Source organism: Tamandua tetradactyla, chromosome 3 (genome assembly GCF_023851605.1).
Source record: "Tamandua tetradactyla isolate mTamTet1 chromosome 3, mTamTet1.pri, whole genome shotgun sequence".
Lineage (NCBI taxonomy): Eukaryota > Metazoa > Chordata > Mammalia > Pilosa > Myrmecophagidae > Tamandua > Tamandua tetradactyla.
This window is the reverse complement of record NC_135329.1, coordinates 100,985,340-101,008,750: the sequence shown is the minus strand read 5'-3', so window position 1 is coordinate 101,008,750 and position 23,411 is coordinate 100,985,340. Positions and strand designations below refer to the sequence as shown.

The 23,411-nt window shown below is 36.4% G+C and overlaps 1 protein-coding gene across 1 annotated transcript in view; it reads left to right on the top strand.

Moving 5' to 3' along the window:
- Nucleotides 1-10,005, top strand: part of ACTR3 (actin related protein 3) — a 100,282-nt gene extending 90,277 nt beyond the window's left edge. Inside the window, exons 12-13 of the mRNA XM_077153582.1 lie at nucleotides 4,427-4,510; nucleotides 6,075-10,005. Of these exons, the coding sequence (XP_077009697.1) occupies nucleotides 4,427-4,510; nucleotides 6,075-6,170 (180 nt within the window). The 3' untranslated portion in view covers nucleotides 6,171-10,005. The remainder of the gene's footprint in view (nucleotides 1-4,426; nucleotides 4,511-6,074) is intronic.
- Nucleotides 10,006-23,411: the final 13,406 nt, after the last annotated feature.

Below are 23,411 nucleotides of genomic sequence, written 5' to 3'. Positions count from 1 at the left end.
TTACATAGTTGCCTTTTAGATCCTACAGGAAGTAAAAGGTGGCATTAGAAATAAAAAATGCAATAATAACTGGCATTTATATTTACCCATGCTGTTATCTTTACTGGAGAATTTTTATTTCTTCATGTAACTTCAGTCAGTTGTGTAAGATCTTTTCCTTTCAACCATCAAACTTCCACAAATGTTTATATTGATATTCTTGATGTGTCCCACAAGTTAATTCATGCTCTCTTCACTTTTTTGAATTCATTCTTTTTTCTTTCTGCTCCTCAGAATGGATGACTTCAATTATCTTATCTTCAGGTTCACCAATTCTTTTTTTCTACCAGTTCCTCCAATCTTCTGCTAACCCCCTTGAGGGAATTTTTAATGTAGGACTGGTCTAGTGGTGATAAAATCCCTCACCTTTTGTTTATCTGGAAGTGTCCTAGTCCCTCCCTCAGTTTTGAAAGACCATTTTGCCGGATACAGAATTCTTGATTGGCAGTTTTTTGCTTTCAGTATTTTATATATGTCTTCTGCCTTCTTGCCTCCATGGTTTCCAGTAAGAAATAGGCACTTAATCTTATTGAGGCTCCCTTTATGTGGCGTTTGCAGTTTAAACAATTCTCTCTATTTTTGGTGTTCAACAGTTTGATTATAACATGGTATGGTATGGTATGGGTCCATTTGGGTTCATCCTGTCTGGAGATTGTTGAGCATCATGAATGTGTATATTCATGTCTTCTGTTAAATCTGAGAAGTTTTCAGCTATTTTTCTTTGAATATTATCTCTGCCCTTTTGTTTCTGAAACTTTCACAAATGTTTATATTGGTATGCTTGAAGTATCCCACAAGCTAATTCAGATTCTCTTAACTTTTTTGAATTCATTCTTTCCTCTTTCTGCTCCTCAGAATGGATGATTTCAATTATGTTATCTTCAAGTTCACCAATTTTTTTTTCTACCAGTTCCTCTAATCTTCTGTTAAACCCCTTGACGGAATTTTTAATGTTACTGTGGTCTTTGGCTAAGTTTTGTTACTTTTCAAGTTTCCATCTCTTTCTTGATATTTTCTGTGTGTTCATCTTTTATTTCACTTATTTTCTTTAGTTTTTTGTCCATGTTTTCCTTTAGCCATTTCCTTTAAGGGCCATTTTTTGTCTTTGTCTGGAATGTCCCAGGTTTGATTCTTCTCATTGATAATTTCTAATGTTTTAACTATCTCCTTTGCTTGGACCTACACTTCTTCTTTACTTTAATGCTATGTAATCTTTTATTGAAACCTGAACATCTTGATATGTGTTATCTCTGGAACTTAGACTCTGAGATATCTGTTCCTTAAGCTTGTATCCATATTATTTTAGATAGAGCTTTCCTCAAATGCCAGGGGTTTAAAAAAGAGGGATGAAAAAATAAAACACTTTGCAGATTGAATTGTGTGAGGTTTTATCCATACAGTGAATTTGGAGAATAGCTCCAGGTGAAATTGGAAAGCCAACCTGATCCTTTCTGTGCATGCCTCTTGCCTTGGGCATGTGCATGTGGTTTTAGGAATTCCCCTGCTTGCATGGATATGAATGTTTCCAGTAAACAGTTTTCTCATGGTCCAGGGCATTGGACTGTATGTCCTACAGCCAGCAAACACTTTTCCCAGGCACCAAGACTTGAGTGCTTTCCAGAACATTCTATAGGAGAGTGTAAGTGAGCTGCCTTCCTTATTCAGGGCAAATTTTGGGACAGTTAATCAAATTGGGCCAGACTTACATGCTCTTAGAATGTGCACAAAGTTTACTCTTCACCTTCCAGGGTCGGGGCCAGGCATATTATGAACGTAGGCAGACTCAGTTGCCAACCTGGTAAGGGGATAGGAAGGGGGCCAGCTAGGGCACAAAGAGATCCTATAGCTTTTAAATGGACTTTTGAGTCAATACTTACTCTGTTGCTTCAACCTTTGAAGTGTTTTCTGGAGTTTTAAAAAACTTTTAATTTTGAAATAATTTCATACCTAAAGAAAAGTTACAAAGTTAGCAGTAAGAATTCCTGTGTTCCATTTACTTACAGTTTTCCAAATGTTAACATTTTATCACATTTGCTTTGTCATTCTTTTCTTGCAAACACACACACACACACACACACACACACACACACACACACACACACACACATATATACACATAAAAACAAATAATTTTTTCTGAACTATTTGAGAGTAAGTTGGGAATATGATGCCCCATTCCCCCTAAGTACTTTAGTGTCTATTTCCTAATAAGAGAGACAGTACAATGATCAAAGTTATAAAAATTTACCTTGAGACAATACAACATGTTATCTGGCTATTGACCTGATTGACATTTCACCAATTGTCTCACAATAATGTCCTTTATAGCAAAAGAAAAAAGTTATTATTTTTCTGCTTCAAGATCTAATCCAGGATCACGTTTCATTAGGTTGCATGTTCCTTTAATCTGGATCGTTTATTTAGTCTTTTTTTGACTTTCATGATCTTCACATTTTTGAAGAGTGCAGGCAGGCCTTTTAGTTTGTAGAATGGCCCTCAATTTGTGGTTGTTTGCTGTGTCCTCATAATTAGATTCAGATTTTGTATTTTTGGCAGACAACCACAGAAGTGATATTGTATCCTTTTCAGAGCATCTTATCAGTAGACACATAATACTGTTTGTCCAATATGTTAACTTTGATCCCTTGGTTAAAGTTGTATCTACCAAGTTTCTCCCTATGATGTTATATTTTTTCCTTTATTTTTAATAAAAATCTTACAAGTTTCATACTATGTAACTATCTTTTTCTCTTCGAGTTTGAACCATTTGTTTTAGTATCCATTGTTGGTTCTGGCCTAAATAGTTGTTACCATGATAGTTGCTAAATGGTATTTTGTAAAGTCTGTCATTTGTTCTGTTTTTCATTTCTCATTTTTCTGTAAAGGAAAGTTTTCCCTTTTCCCTTGGTTTAGTTTCCTGACTGCTGAAGCAAATACTATGCAGAGGACTGGCTTAAGCAGGAATTTATTGGCTAAAGGATAGGAGATGTCCACAGTCAAGGCCTCCTCAAGGCAATGTTTTCTCCCAGAAGACTTTTCTTATTCTAGGGCCAACTCTTCTGTTCTTAGTTTTTTGATCACATAGGCAGCCTCTTCTGGTTGCTCCCACTGGCATTCATTCTCACTCTCTGTGAACTTCCTTATAAGGCCATTAGTAGTAGAACTAGAACCCATCCTGATTCAACTGGGTCACACTTTAACTCAAGTAACCTCGTTAAAAGTTCTATTTTCTATTTACGATGGTTTCATATCCATATGAATGGATTAAGTTAAGAACATGTTTTTTTGGGATATATGTAACTCCAAGCCATCACATCCCTCATTCATTCATTCAGTGATATGTTTTTGGCATTCTTCTATGGGCTATAATCCATTATCATTAATTATGATTCTCAAATTTTCTCACATTTTGCCAGTGGGACCCAATCAGTGTTGCTCTTACCTCTTTTTTGATGCTGCCCTGTCATTGTTTGAGTACTTCCTTACTTTCTGACACAGCAAAATAGTCCATATTCGTCTCATACTTTTTGTGCTCTAGCCATGGAGCAGCCATTTTTTTAAGGTATCCTTTTCCTTTTAAAGGAGAATCCTATTAAGAAATGAAATTGGGATTCTAAGAGTGCTCTTTGCTACTGGGATGTCAATACTTCTAGAACTTCTCAGCAGATGGAGCTAGGAAATGTGTGTATGCACATCTTTATCTAGTTTTCTGTCTATATAAATTAAAAACTACAAATTCATACTGATGCCTACTGTTCCAGAATACCTTAGGGTTTATTCCAGCCTTTTACCTGTCCATATTTGTAATTCCCTTCTCTGACATTTAGAAACCTGGCTGCCATTATCCCATAATGTATCAGTCCTAGAATACATATATATAGTTTCAGAATTGTTATACCATTCCAATGTGAAAATTAGACCTGCTAACTGTACATTTCAATATGTGCTTAGTTTTTAACTTTATCTGAGGGCATATATATTGTTATGTTTACATGTTACTTGGACTTGTCCCTTTCCCCATTTCAGTGTGGTTATGTGTTTTTTTTTAATATAATTAGTTTAATTTGTTTCTCTTATATATTATTTTTTGCCACATACATCCTTCCTTATAAAGATTTATTTTTGAGAATGTGAATTATTCACGTGGTTCTAAAAATCAGAACTGTACAAAATTTATACTCACTGTTATTTCCCTATCATCTATTTTATCCTAAACCTATTCCCCAACTCTCCACAGTGTTCCCACCTCACCTATAGATAACCAGTCACCATTGTTTCTGACTTATGTCTTTTGAATTTAATATAAGTATTTTTATTTAGCACACTTAAGGTTAAATGAAACTTGTTACTTGATTTATTGTTGAAATGATCTTATGTCCTTTTTTAGCCAAAGCCTATTGACGTACAAGTGATTACACACCACATGCAGCGATATGCAGTCTGGTTTGGGGGATCGATGCTGGCCTCCACAGTGAGTGAAATGAAGCTTATTTTACAAATTTATTAATTTTTTTTTAAAGATAGGAAAATTTATCAATACTTTTTGAAAAGCAAGGCAAATTTCTTTAAGTTTTATCTTAACATTTCATGGGTAAGTTTTAAAATTGGTTACATAGGTACATAGTTTTTTTTTTTTTTTTTTTGCATGGGCAGGCACTGGGAATCCAACCTGGGTCTCCAGCATGGCAGGCGAGAATTCTGCCTGCTGAGCCACTGTAGCCTACCCACAGTACATAGCATTTATTGTTATTTTTTTCTGCATGGGCAGTTCCAGAAATCAACTTCTAGGTCTTCAGCACAGCAGGCCAGAACTCTGCTACTGAGCCACTGTTGCCCGCCCTTTTTTTCTGTTTTATTTTTACATGGGCAGGTACCAGGAGTTGAACCTGGGTCTCTGGCATGGCAGGCGAGAATTCCGCCTGCTGAGCCACCGTGGCGTGCCCTGTATATAGTATTTTAAAAAGTAAAATCCTTTGTATTTAATATTCATAGTTTCCTTAACATACTAGACATATACTTTACAATGAGTATTTTATACTATGCCTTAAAATTTATCCATAGGGCAAATTCTTTTAACTCCATGGTTAGTGCATACTTAGAAGATTATTGTTGTTTTCTGTGCAAGCATTTAAAGCATTAAGGGAAAAGTTATCTGTATAATTACATAGGAGCTGTTATCTTTTGAACTGAATAAAGTAACTCTTCTCTTCCCAAATCAAAACATCTTGAAACCCCTTTAAAAGATGTTCTGATCTGATATCATTAGTCTGGTAAATATTGTGTTTTATCCTGGTAATGCGTGCAGTATTAGAAGGAAAGAGCTTTTATCTGAATTATTGACCAACCATAAACCTTGGATTTAAAACCATTAAAAATAGGAAAAGAAAGTTAATTTTCTTTCATAAATAATTGTAGTCATCTTCAATGGTGCTGTATAACCTAGTTAAATTTGTAACTTTATCTTTAAAAAAATGAGGAGACGTGGAACATGACATAGAGTAGTCTGTCTATACCAGGTCTTGAGTGAGGAAACCAGGCTCATCTAGAAGGTTTGGTAGCGTGACTGGGAGTAGTTTTTTTTTTTTTTGATACGTGGTCAGGCACCAGGAGTTGAACCTGGGCCTCTGGCATGGCAGGTGTGAACTCGGCCAGTGAGCCACCACCGTGGCCTGCCCGGAGTAGTTTATTTTGTATCTTTAGTTAATGCTGCTGCTTTAGATTGTTGGTTCAGTGTACAGTGTGGGAAAACTAGGACAGAACAGCCTGGACATTTGAGAATCAACCTTCTATTCCTGAAAATTTCATAATCTGCAAGAGACAGATGTTTGCAGAGGATGGGAGAACTCAAGTTAAATGTATCTGTTCATTTCTGATAGGGATTTTAAGTCAGAGTTGCTTGAATTTCTCAGCTTTGTGTAGGTCCCTTGGATGGACTATGTTAATTTTAGGTTTAATTTTAAAAACTCATTTATTTTAAAGCATATTAAAAGTGGTAGATTTTTGACCATTATAAAAATATATTTTTTCATTTTCAGCCTGAGTTCTACCAAGTATGCCATACCAAAAAGGATTATGAAGAAATTGGACCTAGCATTTGTCGTCACAACCCAGTGTTTGGAGTCATGTCGTAAAATTGACTTCTAGTTATCGGGGCTAGGGAGGTGGGGAAGAGATCATCTTTCTGATTGCCTGTTTTGTCTGGATGGCTGTTTTGAAGTTTTAAGCCTGATTTGACAATAATAAGACCAAACATAATTATACAGGAATATTTTAATAAGTGTATCAACATGCGAATGTAGAGGAAAGCTAAAATGAGTAAGTGTTTTTCTTTAGATTGAATATTTGACTCTGACTCTTATGTGTAACAAAAAAAAGTGGGTTTTAGTTCTTTCTGTGCCCTGATATTTTGTATATTATTGAATTATCCAAGATTTGATGGGGTTTATCGGTATGTAGATAGCTCTATAATGCTTGAATTGTACACTTTTAAGTGTGCAGTGCAAGAGCTTGTTTATATTTCATACTTTTTATACTTTGAAGAAAAAGTCAAAGAAAAACTGTAGTATTTGAGGAAAAAAAGTGACCAAGTAACAGATAAATTCTAAAAGTAGCCTCATGAGACTTGACATACACACTCATGGGATTCCAGTTATTAGGAATTGCTTCCATCCCCTCCACCCTCTTCATGGTTTTCTTTGCAAGTGCTTTTGGAACTAAGAAGCTAGTATTTTGGATTAATTGATGCCTGCTAGTGCTTTCTGATTACTTGCATTCTGTTTCTTGCTTTGAAAGGAAAGTAAAGACAAGACTGTTGGACCAGTATTGCAATTCTGTAGTGTCATTTCTTATTAAGGAAAACAATAATTTGATGATCAGAATTGGTGTATTTAAAGCCTAACACCATCCTAATAAAGGCACAAATTTCTTTTTAATACATGTTTCAAGCTCTTTAATCTCCTTAAAAATTAACTAATAAATCTATTTTCTTCAAACCTCTACAATAGTTTAAAATCACAAGAGTTGGTTAGCAAACTGACTTTTTTATGTTCTCTATACAAATAATTGTGAACTTTTAATATGTTGAGTGCTTTCATTTTGATAACTGGATCTCCATTTGATATTTTCATTTGTATAAGTCATTTGCAGTTTGAAAAATTTTTTTAGGGCCAGTCCCTGACATATCGTGGAAACAATTTTCTTTGCATTTTAAAATATCTGGATCATGAAGAACAAGTGATGAAAATAAATTAAAACTGAATTACCTTTTCTAATGTATTTTTTTTAGAGGCAGTGTACTTCTCCCTTGTGTTTGTTTATTTGATATGATTTCTAATTCTATTAGAATAATGGTATTCACTGAAATCTTAATGTGTGTGGTAGAAAATTTCTTGTGATCTTAAAATTTTTACTGGTTATTTATAGGAGACTAAATTGGGAGATGCTTTTTAGGCTTTTTTTAATTTAAGCATCAAAATCTGCACTTGAATTCCATTATCCATGGAAATGACACATAGGATTAGAATACTTCTATCTACAATAAACAAAGCGTTTTGTTTGTTTTTACTATATAGAATTAGTAAACTTTTCATCTAAGAGAATTGGGATATTTAAAATTTTGTTAATCATTTATGTGAATCTTAATTCTTTGAGTATAGGTATAAAGAACAGACTGAATGTCCTGTTGTAATAGTAGTAGTATCAGTATTTTTGTAATTTCAGTATCAAAGATCTCTTTTTTTACTTGAGAAAGTGTTAAATGAACATTGTAAAAAACCATTCAAACAGTACCAAAGAGTATATAGTAAAAAGCAGCTTTCTTTCCCACCCCAGACTGTCTTGTTCTTTCATTACAAACACTGTTAGAAATGTCTTATGTGACCTTGTAATTTTTTGTGCATATCGAAATGTATATAGCTCCCTTATTTTACACAAATAGGAGCTTACTGTATATACTGTTGCACTTTGCTTTTTCAAATATCTTTTGATACAGAACTATATTGATTAATAAGCATTAAAGATTTCATCCTCCCAGCCCACTGAAATATTGTTAACATTCTTATAAATGTTCTTTTTTTGCCCCCACCTAGGATGATGGTTGAATAGGAAATGAATAAGCTAGAAAAACATGTTTCAAAGCTGTTAATTTTGATCTCAGACATATTTGTACAAAGACATTCTTACGTGTTTAATATGAAAGCATGAATACCAAAATGTTCCTGTTTTGGCTTATTTAGGGAAACAAGAAGACCACAACCTCTTCTGTATGGCTCCTGATAATAGCTTTTGTTCTACTTCTAGGAGAATGCGCTGTATTATGATAGAAACAGTGCTCTTGTTTCCTTACATTTCTCCTGTGATTGTGTACGATTTCTTCAGCTTATAGCAACTTTGGTGTAAATGTATACTTGGTTGGAAATTGGCTAAGATGAATTCAAATCTGTAACACTGATTCAACATTAGGTAGCTTGTTGGAAAAGCAATGAATTGAGACCAGAGATTGGCATTTTTATTCTGGTTCTACTAATTGGTATTATAGCATCTTCAATTTTTCTTGTTGTTAAAATATGGAAAATATATTTGTGTTGCACAAATTCTTTTACTTTTCTGGACCTTAATTCAATTTATCTATAAGAGGTATTATACCTGGTTAGCAGTACAGTATCTAAAAATTGTGAGAATATGACCTAGCCTTTTATTGATTCATTTGGAGTGGTAAATATGTTATCTCTTTTTAATAGACAGGGTCTTTGATCAACTGGGAAATATTAATGGACACAAATAAAAATAGTTGATAGTTATCTAACTTGATGCCTCCTCTTTAGTAAGCAAGTTTTTACAACTTATCTTTAAACATTAATAAATGTCAGATTCTACAAGTAATCACACTGTTCTAATCTGTTTTCATTTCTGTTAACAGATAAGGCAGTTACCTATTCAGATGCCCAATATAGTTTTTCAGTTTGTTTTCAAAACCACTTTAACAAATTGAAATAATAGAATAACTTACTTGTTCTTGAAGATATTTCTAGAAATATCTTCAGAAATATGAAATATGGCAATAACAACTGATTCTGTTCTTTATTCTGTGCTTAATTTCTAAAGAAAAGTCCTAGCGAATATATCTGTGTAAAGAGAAACTTACACTTAACCCTAAAGATATACCAGAATATTTGTAAAATTATTGAAGAAATTATTTGCAGTGTCAAAGTTTATTTGTACCATTTTAAAGAGGGTTGATCCTCTAAATACTGGGCTAATCTTTTACTAATGAAGTCTGGTATTTTTCAGTTTACCAGCCCAACTTGGACTCCTGTGACCCCTACTCCTCTGTCTTTTGTAATCACCAGTCATATATATGTATCTTTTTATAGCTTCTGAAACATCATCTTTAACAGTAAGTTCACAAATTCCTGATTGAAGTTAGTGGGTACTATGTATTAATTAGAATACATACAAACTGGAATATATGCTAATTCTGGGAGTGAAACATCCTCTCATGCAAATTGGAATCCTATATTTTAGAACATATTTCAGTGGAATAGTATTTAGTGTATTTAGTTGGCCCAGGGCAGAATTGTTATCAAAGGTTCTGCAGAGATTTCACATCAAATCCCGAAAATAAGTGCTTTGTTTTTGTATTGGGTCCATACCACATTTGAGTTAACCCTTAGCAAGGATTTTACATCTGTTGGAAGGTTGAGAAGGTTTTAGACTTCAGGGAAAGAGGACTTTCGCCACTTACTTTTGTTAACTTTAATACTGTGTAGATGTTCAGCCTTCTGCATAATTTGTTTTCCAGCATACCAGAACTTTTACCATCTGTTGCCTTGGTGTGTTTTTTTAGTAAAATTTTCACAATAGTAAACACAGAGGAGAGATTTAGCAAATACTTGGTAATGTCCACAGGTTTTCCTGATTTCCAGTATTGCTCCCTGTCTCATACAATAAACGCTACCTCATGATGCACTCTAAAGTCTTGATTCATTTTTATTTTTTTCGCATGGGCAGTCACCTTGAATTGAACCCAGGTCTCCAGCATGGCAGGTGAAAATTCTGCCACTGAGCCACTGTTGCACTGCCCTCTAGAGTCTTTATTTTAAAAATCTTAGCAATTTAGCTGGGTTGAGAAACTCCAGCTATTAACATTTCTGTTTTGTACCCTCACCTTCTTCTTTTATTAAAACAGAAATGCAGAATTGAAATGGGATCATTATCTTTGGTGGAGAGACAACATAATGTTCCCCAACTACAAATCCTCAGCTTATTTAAATAACGTAGAGTCTGAGGATGAAAGCTCTTTTCTGTTCAGGCAAAATTAGTAAGGAGTTCATTTAGGCCTCAATATTCTATTCAGTAGTAATGTTGCGTTTTTTTTTCTACTTGGTTATATTCCACGTGGTTTTATTTATTTAAATCCAAAGATCTTTTGTTAACATAGCAATGAAGAAGCAGAAACATTTTGTGAAACTTAACCTTAAGTGAATACTTGTCCCATGAATCTTTAAAATGTTAAGTTATTCCCTAGAAGCTGCTTTTACATTTTGATTGAAAAGATATAGCACGTAAAATACCCACTTTAGCAGCCCCAAAGAGGCATTAACAGGCATGCTATATTTTTATGCAGAATAAACGCAAAATTCAAATCAAATACTAGATATGTAATATGGTACAGTTTTGCTGATAGGACAATGGTGGTAAAATGTTTTAGTAAGAAGTAAGGGCTGTGTTGCACTTCTCTAAACACTTCCTGGCAAAGCTCTCCTCTACCTTTTGATATGCACGGAACCCTAATATCTGTCTCCCTAATTCATATGGCCTCATTGCCCAATGTCATGCCTTGGCCTTGATAGAATTTTAACAAAAATAAGAGAAAATCTGTGGTTGTCATTGAATTTCTGTATACCATAATCCAGTTCAGCTGGCGAATTAGGAACTTGGGAGCAGAAATGGTATAAAACTTGAGTTAAGGATTATATTAATGTCACTCCAGTGGTCACAGGATCCATAAAAGAATGAGGATAGGAAGGAATGATATTGAAAAAATGAAACTAAAAAAGAAAAATATTATTCTGTTTATTTTGGTTCAAAAATTATTTTTGACTATTTTCCAGTGTTCACATCACTTTTGATGACTTTTTATGCACTACAATAGAAGTAACATGCTGAATCAAAATAAGATTTCTCTTTTATTCAAGCACTAAGTTCTTACTACTAACCCATTGTATCAAGTTTTGGGCCTTCAATCCCAGGTACATTTTTTGACTGTCTACTTCAGCTGTAGTTTAAGCATTGTGCTAGAGTTGGGGATATGAATATGAATAAAACATCCTGGTCTTAGTTTAGAGGCTGGTGCAATAATAAGGGCACTCTCAGAGAGTGAGGAATAGTTTGCCCAGAAATGATTTGAGAGACGTCTGTTACTATGCGTGGACTGTGTTTACATGGAAGTGGTGGTGATGGTGATGTCATTATTGTTTTCAGGGGACAAAAGCAACCAGGTAAGATGAAAGTTATAAAAGGGTTATCATTTAAAATTAATATTTGTGCTCCTGAAGTTCTTTCTTAAAATAATGATTAATGTTACACCAAACAGCAGTTTGGTGTAGAAGAAAGTCTCCATTAGAGTCCATCCTACTCATTTGGTATTTCCAGCGCCTTACCTGTTGCCTGCTTCATAACAGGAGTTCAGTAAATATGTTTGGCAGCTCAGCTGAATGGATGAGTGACTTAATAAAATACATTTTTCATTTTGAAATTAAAACTTGTATTCACTTGAGTGAATGACTTTTGTTCCCTTGAACCATGTCCATATATATGTGGCATTCTACATAAAATAGTGGGGAATATTAGTGATCACAAATTTTCTGATGTAGGTTCTTAAATGGTTCTTTAACTAGGTGTTTGGCCATTATGAAATCTCTCCATAGTGTAAAAATGTGCACTAAATCAGAGTATTGTATAATGATAATTGAGATGCCTTGAAATGTTTTATAAAATTCAGCATCAATAGTAGAAGCACTATTAATTTCTGGTTCTTGCTTTTATTGACCAATTTTGAGTCACTTGTCTTCCAAATTCCATTTTTAAACCAATTAATTTAGAGATGACTCAATTCAAAGTTCCCTCCATTTTTTGATGAATATGATCCAATGTTATGCTATGTGGTTACCCTTACTTGGAGGCTTATTGGAAAGTTGATAACATAATTGGAACCCTACACCATTTTTCTTCTTTGGGGAGCACATGGTACCTTTCTCAGACAGATCCTTAAGGATCCACTGTTCAGAGGATTGGGCAGTAAGAAAATCTGAGACTTGTTTTCCAGTGTCATAATACATAGTTGGGATACTATGAACATTTATGAGATGACTAAAGCCTTTATGGAGCATTTTCTACTGAAATACACTGATGTCTCTCACCAGGACCTTGAAAGATGAGTAAGATTTTGGTAGATGGAGAGTGGGGAAGACATTTTACGTGTGGAAGAAATAGTCTGAGTAGAAATTAATGATTGTAGGGAGAGGGTGAGCATGTGATTGTAAGGAAGTTAGGAGAATGATAGATAAGATTAGAAGACATCTGCTACCTTGAAATAAATATTAGTTGAAAAAATTAATGCAATTAAGGTTGAAATCACCCATTCATACACACATGTACATACATTTGACATCAACAGCATTGTTGTCATTTTTAGAGTCTGGTCATCTTGTCTAACATATTTTACAGATGAAGGAACAAACTAGGGTATTTTTTTTTTCCATTGCAATTAAAAACTTTTATGCATCAAAGAATATTATCAAGAAAGTGAAAAGACAGCCTACAAAATGGAAGAAAATATTTGGAAACTACCTTTCTGATAAGGGTTCAATATCCAGAGTATATAAAGAACACCCACGACTCAACACCATAAAGACAAACAACCCAATTAAAAATTGGGCAAATGGGCAGGCCACAGTGGCTCAGCAGGCAGAGTTCTCGCCTGCCATGCCAGAGGTCCCGGGTTCGATTCCCGGTGCCTGCCCATGTTAAAAAAAAAAAAAAAATTTGGTCAAAGGACTTGAATAGAAATTTTTTTGGAGAAGATATACAAATGGCAATAAGCTATGAATTATGCCATTTGATCAATATGATTAGCCACAGGGAACAGCAAATCAAAGCTACAATGAGATACCACTTTCCACCCATTAGGATGACTTATTTAAACAAAGTAAATATTGGCTAGGATGGGGACAAATAGTAACCCTTGTACATTTTTGGTGGGAATGTAAAATGCTGCTGCTGCTTTGGAAAGCAGTTTGACAATTCCTTAGAAAATTAAACCTAGAATTTTCATATGACCTGGCAATCCCACTGGTATATACCTCAAAGAATTGAATGCAGGGACTCGAACAGATATTTACACACTGATGTTCATAGCAGCATTATTCACAATAGCCCAAGAGTGGAAGCAACCCAAGTGAGGCTTAGGTATTTTAAGTAACTTAGCTAAGGCCACATAACTAATTAGTGGCAGAATAGGGTTTACTGGTAAGAATGGTTTTTTGTATTTTATAGTGAAAAGCATGATTTATTAAAACTTTTTTTTTTTCCAAAATTGACTCAGCAACATTTCGTAGCCTCTCTGACTCTTACTGTGGGGAAAACTGATAACGTTATTGTGCTAGATGCTGCTGGCTGGAGGTATCAAGTGGCCACAATATCTACCAAATTATTTATGGTGCCCATAGTTACCAGGCAGAAACACTGTTGGGATTTGCTTCATATATGTTGGGGCTCTGCTGTTAGATGGCTATAGCTTTATAACTGTTAACATCTTGTTGAATTAACTCCTCTGTCAGTATATGATGACCATCTTTGTCCCTCAAAACTTTTAAATTTAAAGGCTAGTTTATCTATTAGTTTAGCTAGCCCAGCCTTTTGGTTATTACTTGCATGGTATTTTTTTAATTCTTGCATTTTCAAACTACTTTTATTTTTTAATTTAAGGTGAATCTCTTGCAGACAGCATATCTTTGTGTCATGTTTTTTAATCCATTCTGCCAATCTCTGTCTTTTGATCGGAGCATTTAATACATTTACATATAATGTTACTATTGATAATGGAGGATTTATTCTGCCAGTTTGCTGTTTAGTCTTTGCATTTTTCCATTTATGTCTGCTTTTATCTATCTGGGTTTTTTTTTTGTTTGTTTTACCATATTGAGAGCCTTCTCATTTTTATCTGGATATATTTTTCATGTTGTCCTTGTGGTTACTATGGGGTTAAAATTTAACATCCTAAATATGTAATCATATTTGTTTTGATACCAAATTGACTTCAATAGGATACACATATATTTTTCCTATACCATTCCTTGCCCCCACTTTTTTTGTACTTGTTATCAATTATATCCATACATTCTATGTCCAAAACCACAGATTTATCATTACTTTCTATGCATTTGCATTTTAGCGTCTGAAGAACTCAAGCTTTAGCATTACTTGTAGGTTAGGTCTAGTGATGATGAACTCTAGCAGCTTTTACTTAACTGGGGATGTCTTAATCTCTCCATTTTTGAATGAAAATGTTGGAAATAAAAGTTTCGGTTGGCAGTTGTTTTCTTTCAGTACTTTAGATATATCAACCCACTGCCTTCATGTCACCATGGTTTCTGAAGTGAAGTAGGCACTCAATCTAATGGGAACTTCCTTGTACATAACACGTTGCTGCTATTGCAGCTTTCAGAACTAACTCTCTACTTAGGACAGGCTGAGTTTCCTTCAAGTTTATCCCGCTCGGTGTTCTCTGGGCTACTTGGATGTGCATTTTCTCTTATGCTAAGTTTGGAAAGTTTTCTGTCATTATTTCTTTAAACATTCCTTCTTTTTCTTTATGTCTTTCTTCTTCTGGGACTCCTTTAAATGTGCGTTTTAGTTTGCTTGATGGTGTCCCAGAGGTCTCTTATCTATTTTCATTTTTCATAATTCTTATTTTCTTTCTGCTCCTCAGCCTGATATATTTCAACAGCCTTGCCTTTGAGTTAGCTGATTCTTTCTTCTGCCAATTCCAATCTGCTACTGAAACCCCTCTCGGAGTTTTTAATTTCAGTTATTGTGGTCTTCAAGGCCAGTAGTTCTGCTTGGTTCCTTTCTAAAATTTCTATTTGTTGAGATTCTCTAATTCATTCATTGCTCTCCTTATATTCTTTAGTTCTTTCTCTGTATTTTCCTTCATCTCCTAGATCATGTTGAAGATCATTATAGGTCTTAGTCTGGCATGTCACTGGTCTTCATTGGTGTTTTCTGGATCTTTATCCTTTTCCCTTGGGTGGGCCATCACTTCCAATTTCTTTGTATTGTAGTATTTTGTTGTACACTGTATGTTCTAATATTTTAAAATTTTAACTCTGGGATTTATTCCCTGGGGTTTTTTTTGTTTCTTCTGAGTTTGTAAACCAGCTGGTGATATGATAGAGATGTTTTTGAGTGTCAGCCCCTATCAGAAGGTCCACCCAAGGTGAATGCAAAATGCTGGGTCCTCCCTGTCTTATCTGGGCCTGTATCTTGTTCTGGGGTTGTACTTGGTAGTTGTTTAGAACTAAGTTCCCCTCTTTATCAGAGTTTGAATGACCCTTCTAATTCCCAGGAGAAAGACCTTCTTCTCAGGGTGGGACAGCTGGATTTAAAGTAAGTAAAACTTTGCCTTAGGCAGTCCAACTCAGTTGTTTCTTATACTGCTTAAGACTTGTCTCTAGCTGCTTTTGCCAGGAGGGTGAATTCTGGGAAGGGGGTCTGCTAGAGAGGAGTTTCCCAAGTCACTCTTCCCTAGTGAGAACAAGGCCAGGGACCCACAAAGGGAATGCAGGCTGTCTGCAAACTGTCCTGGGGAGGAGATAAAGGTAGGGCCAGGAAGGGCAGTAGGAACTTCTCCCAGGGCTCCCCAAAACTGTGATTTTTTTTGCCCTGCCCTGCAAATATAATCTTCCTTCTGTTCTCTCTAGCCCTGAGGAAATTTAGCTCTTTCAGTCTCCTCTGCTGCCTTTTTTTGGACCAGGTTGAAATGCCCTCAGGGCTGGGCCTCTAGTGATCTCGAGTTGCTAATCAAAAGCAGTGATCTGCAATAGGCCTGTGCTCCCTGGATTCTGATGATCTGGCTTTTTCTGTCCCTCTGGCCCCAGGAAGATATACCAAGGGCTGGATCCCAGGACTACTTGCCTGGAGAGTGGGGGTTGGGCACTGGTAACCATCACAGGGAGAAGGCAGTCTACTGGTAATTATCATAATTTAGGGGCCTCTTCCTGCTTTCGCTTGAACGCTGTACAATATTCTACTGGATTTGAGTTCTGAAATAGTTTATTCAGATAGTGTCTGCCTGTTTAATAGTTGTTCTGGTGGAAGCACTAATTCCTGGGGCTTCCCACACCATCAACTTCCCACAATCCCAACATACTTTTATGAGTAAGCTTTAGCATGGAAGAAGATTGTGTTCTCCAAGTCTTAGATTCCAGGATGTATTTATTCAAGATACACTCTTTCGTATTCTAATAGTAATTTAAATTGGTTATTTCCCACAGAAAATAACATTATTTGAACTAAAAAGTATGTAAAATTGTATCAAGAACTAACTTGGAATTTTATAATGTGCTGAGAATCACCCAGGCACTGTGACTAGATCATTTCCCGTTATCAAGCAGCTCTCCTGTTCATTTAAACTCAGGAATGAGTAACAATAGATGGAAGTGGTTAAAGTTCCTTAAGTAATTGGATAGGGGGTAAGGATGAGCCATTTTAGCCTGTGAAGAAATGAAGTTATACTTTAAATATCAAATAAAGGAAGCATGTTTCTTTCCGCCATGTGCTGTTATAGTCCCTCAGAGTGTCTTCATAAACCTGAAAAATGGACCCAAAATGGATAACACAAGCCTAAAGCTAACTCTTAAAAGACTCTCCCCAGCTGAGGCTGCTGTGTATTTGCCAATGGCACTTTGAACTGAAGTAAAAGTTGCCTAAGGTTACGTACAAATGAAGGGTGTTTAGTGGTTTGAAAAAATGGAATAAATGTACGTGTGGTGTTCTGACAGTGCAAAAGTGTTTTAGGTAGCCTTGAGATTACTTTGGATTTGAGGGAGCCTTCTCAGCTTCTCAGGAAACGCCAAGCAAGAGGCCCCTGATGGCTCCAAATCATCTTTCTGGTAACACATATGTGATGTAGCTCTTGGCCTCGAGAGGGCGCCCCACACATGGAATAGACACAGAGAGGTCTTTATTAATATAGAGGCATTGCTGGCATTCTTCCTCACGCTGGCTCTGGACGTGTGTGACGTGTGACAGTCCTGAGATGAGGGCCAGTTCCCTGGATGTGGCTGTTAGGTAGGGCATGGTGGAATGCTCAGTAAGGAATGTTCTTCATGGGTGTTCCTCATTTAGTAATCTAAATTTAGTTATCATTTAGTAACCTAAATGTTGACTCATGAACTCCTGCCTGCAATTTGGTGTAAAATAGAACTGTTTTACCAGATAGGAAGTTTTGTTTCATATTCTCTCAAATCCCAGTGAATTTACCTTAGAGCTGTTAAATTCGTGGGGAGATTTTGGTTTCATGTCTTTCAGTCTTGTGAACAACCGTTTTTTTGTATGTCTGTTTTTTGGTTTACACCCACCAGACCAGTTTACAAACAACCTCTTACAGTGTGTTAACATTCCATGATGTAATGAAGTGCCAAGTGTTCCCCTGACACAAAGCCCCTTACTTAGGGAGTACTGTGGGGTTAAGAACAGTTTTTCACTCCAAATGACTTTATTATGTTCTCTATAATGGGTGTGATTGTTTAATGATGACATATTTGAGCTGTGATGATTGAACATATATTATCTGAGCCATAAAAATTTGACAGGCTGTGCCTTTTTGAGCTGTTAATGTATGCCTAGTGTGGGAAAAGAGAAAAGGTGAATTAACCAACACCATCCATAAAAAGGAACAAAATCTGAAAGACACAGGTTTGAAAGTATAATGGTCATGTAAGTAGGTTTTACACGTGAGGCTACCCTGGATCCTGTGCCTCGCTGTCTGTTTCCTTTTAAAGTTCCTTCTGTAGATGTAACTTTGTTGAATGGATTCTTACTGCAATTCTATAAAATAATGTTTCTTCCGGTTGAGGAAGAGTAGCCTGCCTTCAGTTTTGCAAGGGAGGGGCTCTTTTTGTTGTAGTACGAAAGAAAGAACTCCTTCACTAGCCATTTGGCTTGTATTACTAGAGTTCCCTCACTGGCCTAATACTGGTTTGCTTGGGATTTTTTTTCTTTTGGCCCTCATGTGCTCTCTTTGATGAACCTGAAACACAGTTATTTCTTGGAATCAAATTCATTCCCCCAAATGCTCTTTTGAGCATCTATCATAGTATGGGAGTCATGCTGCTAGACCTTGTTGGGGATACAGCTTGCTTTTTATTTATAAGCTAGCATGGCCACTCCTAACCTATCTGTAGGGCAGTGTGTGTTTTGTGTTGTAACTGAGGTGAGAAAGTAAAACTTAGCTCAGACTGAGAAAGTATAAATCTTCCCTGCCCTTCATCAGGCTGGGATGACAGACCTAGATAAAGCCAGCTGCGAAGTTGGCAGGAGACAGTATTTCTCTGAAGGACGCAGTGCAGCTATAATGTGTTGTAACAACTCCATTCTTTTACAACTGCTTTCTTCCTCACTGAGAACTTTGTTCTCTAAAATCATAGTTTATCTAAAACTTTACTATCAAAATGAAACATCCCATTTCAGCCTGTCACTTGGACACAGAGAAGCAGCCTCAACTTCCAAATGAGGTACAGAGCTTCAGATGAGGGGATCCTGGACACAGTATTCCACATTTATCTTAACTTTCTAAGGAAACAGGTTCCTGGGTCCACTGTCGCACCCCAGATCACCTGAAATTATTGACTCTTTGACGTAAAGCCTGCTTCTCTCTGAGCCTATCAAAACCCTGATTCATTTACATTTCACCCAAACTTTCCCCCCAAATCTTATAATACTACCACAGTCCTGCAGTGTTCAGTTTCCCTCATTGCAATGAGTCGATGAACCTGACTTCATCAGATCATCAGATGCTGGGTTTCTTCCTGGAGTTCTTAGGCTTATTGGACTAGGAAAGAAGTGAGAAAGGATTGAGAAACTGATTTTAACTAAGTATTCAGGAACCCTCTTAAAAGAGGTCACTATTTTTAACAGTTTATTTGACATGGCAGATATAAGGTCAATTAAACTTACATCTTGATAATGCTCAATTTGGCATTAAATATTCATATTCATATGTGTGTGTCATATTTGCATAATGTACATGTAGCATATATCATGTGCCCTCTTTTTTTCATTTTTATGGTTTTGTGTGTAGGCACCTTGTCTCCCACAAAGCGATATTTGTTCCTGGAGGGTAGAGCCAATATTTAAAATTCCTCCAGATTTCCTGCAATGTCTGGACCAGCATTGGGCACACAGTACTTTTCACATCGACTCAAAGAAGCGTCCTATCTGGGTTGTTTTCTTGAGAGTTCCCCCAAGTTTGAAATCTAACAGATTATCTGTGGTATCCTTTTCATTACAGTTCTACCTTTGCCTAATAAAACACAACTTACCCTTAGGCAGTGAGGTGCTGTGCAATTGAAACTTTTCGCAGCTCTGTTTATCTTTAGTCACCTGAACATCAATGGATAGATGTGTTTGCCATAATGTGGGATAAGTGCAAATAAGCCCCCAGTTAGCAGTATTGTTAGAGTGAGATGGATGTACGGAATTAAAAGAGGTGATAAGCTGTCACATTTGGCTAAGGAAATACAGAATGCCATTTTCTGTTGAAAATGTGCAGAAAGTAAATTCTCTGAGGCACAATTCCTCACCCCAACCTAATTTGTTCAAACTTTTGCATGTTCACATTTGTTCATTCACCACTTTGTTCAAGGCACAGTGAAATAATTAAAAATAGTTTAATTTAAAAAAAAAAACAGGGTGAGCCATGGTGGCTCAGTGGCAGAGATCTCGCCTGTCATGCAGAAGACCCGGGTTCAATTCCCTGTGCCTGCCCATGCCCCCCCGCCAAAAAAAAATAGCTCAACAAAACCACTGGACAAATTAATAATTTGACTATAGCACCATAAAAGAATAGCCAATTTAGCTTAACTGCCTTCAAGGCAAGCCATGCCTTTTATGTAGAGAATGGGTGGAAAAATGGACATCTCTAGCTTTCAGTGGCAGGGATGGGATCTGTATCATTGATTTCCCAATAACAGTAGTCCTTACTTGAAATTTAGGTACCAGTGCCTTCACCTATGACTGGAAGTAGGCAGCAGTAGAGAAAACATTTTGAGTAGTCAAAAAATTTGATGAAGTCCATATGCTAAAATTAGTTCATGTTCTTTGCTCACAGTAGTGCTGCTCAGTTCACACTTAATGACATGCAGTTCTGAAAAGTTTGTTACCTGGTATTTGGTCCCTAATGAATGCCAGTATATTATATTTTGAACTAGACTGTACAACTGGTTTGATGAAGCCAGGTTATTGCAGTGATGATGTACATGCACAGAACAGCTTTATTTCCTCCCAACTAACTAATATGAAGGAACCAGGAGGGGATGGGCCTAAATTGCCTCATCAAATCCATTGCTATCTAGTATTTTGTAGTCTAATTGGTTTAAGATTCCAGTGTCAAGTCATTTCAAAGCTCCTCCCCTTTGCAAGTTCAACTTAGAAGGGACTCCTCCAGGGTCTGACTTTTCTTCCCTAACCCTCCTTCTCTGTACCTGAATAAGAGGTTGGCAAGGTTGCTGTCCTCTCCCAGATGAGTTGCTTCCTAATCTTTTAGACTCAGGCCAGATTGGGTAAGTAATTCCCTGCCCTACCAGATAGTGGAGTCGGCCTGGGCTTTGCAGACATTGGTGGGTCTCTGGTAGAGTCGGTGGCACCTTCTGTCTGGAGGCATCATGCCCACAGTCTCTGAAGCACGTGAGCTTTATTCCTGTCCTTGCAGACCCTATAAGCCTGCAAACCCCTAGGTCATCTCCTTCCCCCAACTCTGAGACTGGGCAGACATCCAGTTGGAGAATGAGGAGCACACACCTCCAAAAATCCTCTTGGAGTCTTGAACTTGCTTGGGAGTTGGTGGTCAAATTGAACACTTCCCTTTTTCTAGGAAAGAGAAACCACATTCTTGAGATGGAAATAGGTGTGAGGTGTTAACTCTCTTCCTTTCCAGTTGTCATGATACTGTCTTTATTGCCCTGTTGAGAACCCCTGCTTTATAGATCACCATATTATGTTATGTGTCTCTCAATGGAGTTTCTTGATCCTGAGCTGAATTTCCTTACTGAGTCTCTTTCTACACCTAGTGCTGAGGTCTGCCTGTCCCCAGACTCACCCAGGGAGTGAGTCTAATTTTTAGGACCAGACCAGTTTTCAAGGGAACTTTGAAAATGTCCTGAACTCTAGATCTGACATTTGTCAGTAACAATCTATACTTCAGCAGGCTCTGAGCATACCTCTATGTTAAAATAAAAATAGTCCCTGCTTTGATCATTTGTCTACAGAAAGATTAAATTCTGTTCAATAAATTTGAATTAAAACAGGACGGGTCACAGTGCCTCACTGGCAGAGTACTCGCCTGCCATGCCTGAGACCTGGGTTCGATTGCCAGTTCCTGCCCATGTTAAAAAAAAAAAAAAAAAAAAAAAATTAAAACCGAATGGTTAACAAATGAACATACTCATAGAAGGCTCTTTTTTGTTACTTGAAAAGCTAAGCTACCACATAGGAAAAGCTAAAATTACTATTTATTGACACCTACAATATGCCAGGCAAGGTTTTTTTTTCTTTGTAAAACAATATATTTGAATTTAATAGTTTTTTTTAAGGAAAGTAATACAACATCCATGGTAATAAAGTGAAATAGAATGGTTAAAATGGCAGATTTTGTTATATATATGTTATCACTACAAAATTTTTAAAAAGGCGATTTGTGAAAAAAAAATGAAATAGTACAGAGAAATAAAGTAAAAGTTGCCCATTTAACTCCAGGCCCCACTCCTCAGAGGCATCTACCATAACCTATGTAATATAAAAGTATCCAAAGGGAATCATGATCATATTAGATGCATCCTGTTATAGTTGGCTTTTTTACTTAATTTACCTTGGACAACTTTCCAAATACCCGTACTGATGAGTATTTGGGTTGCTTCCAGTTTTTTGCTACTATAAGACATGTAATGAACATCCTTATACATTTTTTTGTTCCCCCTATTATTTATTTTTAATCCATGTGTTTTACTCATCTGTTCATACTGTAGATAAAAGGAGCATCAGACACAAGGTTTTCACAATCACACAGTAACATTGTGAAAGCTGTATCATTATACAATCATCTTCAAGAAACATGGCTACTCCGACACAACGAGCAGTCTCACCACCCTACCCCTCTCTATGTGGGACGTGATTCCCAGGGGTGTGGACCTTCCTGGCAACGTGGGACAGAGATCTTGGAATGAAGGGAGACTCAGCATCAAGGGATTGAGAAAAACCCTAGAATGAGCTGAGACTTAGCATCAAGGGATTGAGAAAACCTTCTCGACCAAAAGGGGGAAGAGGGAAATGAGACAAAGTGTCAATGGCTGAGAGATTCTGAACAGAGTCAAGAGGTTATCCTGGAGGTTACTCTTTTTTTTTTTTTTTTTTTTAAAGACAGAGAGAAGGAAGGAAGGATAGAAGGAAGGAAGGAAGGAAGAAAGGGAAACATTTTTAAACATTTTCTTGTTTTATTGTATTCTGTTTCTCCGTTTTTGTTACATGGGCTGGGGCCGGGAATCGAACCGAGGTCCTCCGGCATAGCAGGCAAGCACTTTGCCCGCTGAGCCACCGCGGCCCGCCTCCTGGAGGTTACTCTTATGCATCAAGTAGATATCATCTTATTATTCAAGATGTTATGGAGAAGCTGGAGGGAACTGCCTGAAAATGTAGAGCTGTGTTCCAGTAGCCATGTTTCTTGAGGATGATTGTATAATGATACAGCTGTCACAATGTGACTGTGTGATTGTGAAAACCTTGTGTCTGATGCTCCTTTTATCTACCTTGTCAGCAAAGGAGTAGAACATATGGAATAAAAATAAATAATGGGAACAAATGCTAAAATAAATTAGTTTAAATGCTAGTGATCAATGACAGCGAGGGGTAAGGGGTATGGTATGTATAACTTTTTCTCTGTTATCTTTTTATTTCTTTTTCTAAATCGATGCAAATATTCTAAGAAATGATGAATATGCAACTAAGTGATGATATTGTGAATTACTGATTATGTATGTTCTATTTTGTTTCTTTATTTTTTAATTAATAAATAAATTAAAAAAAAAAAAGGAAACATTGCT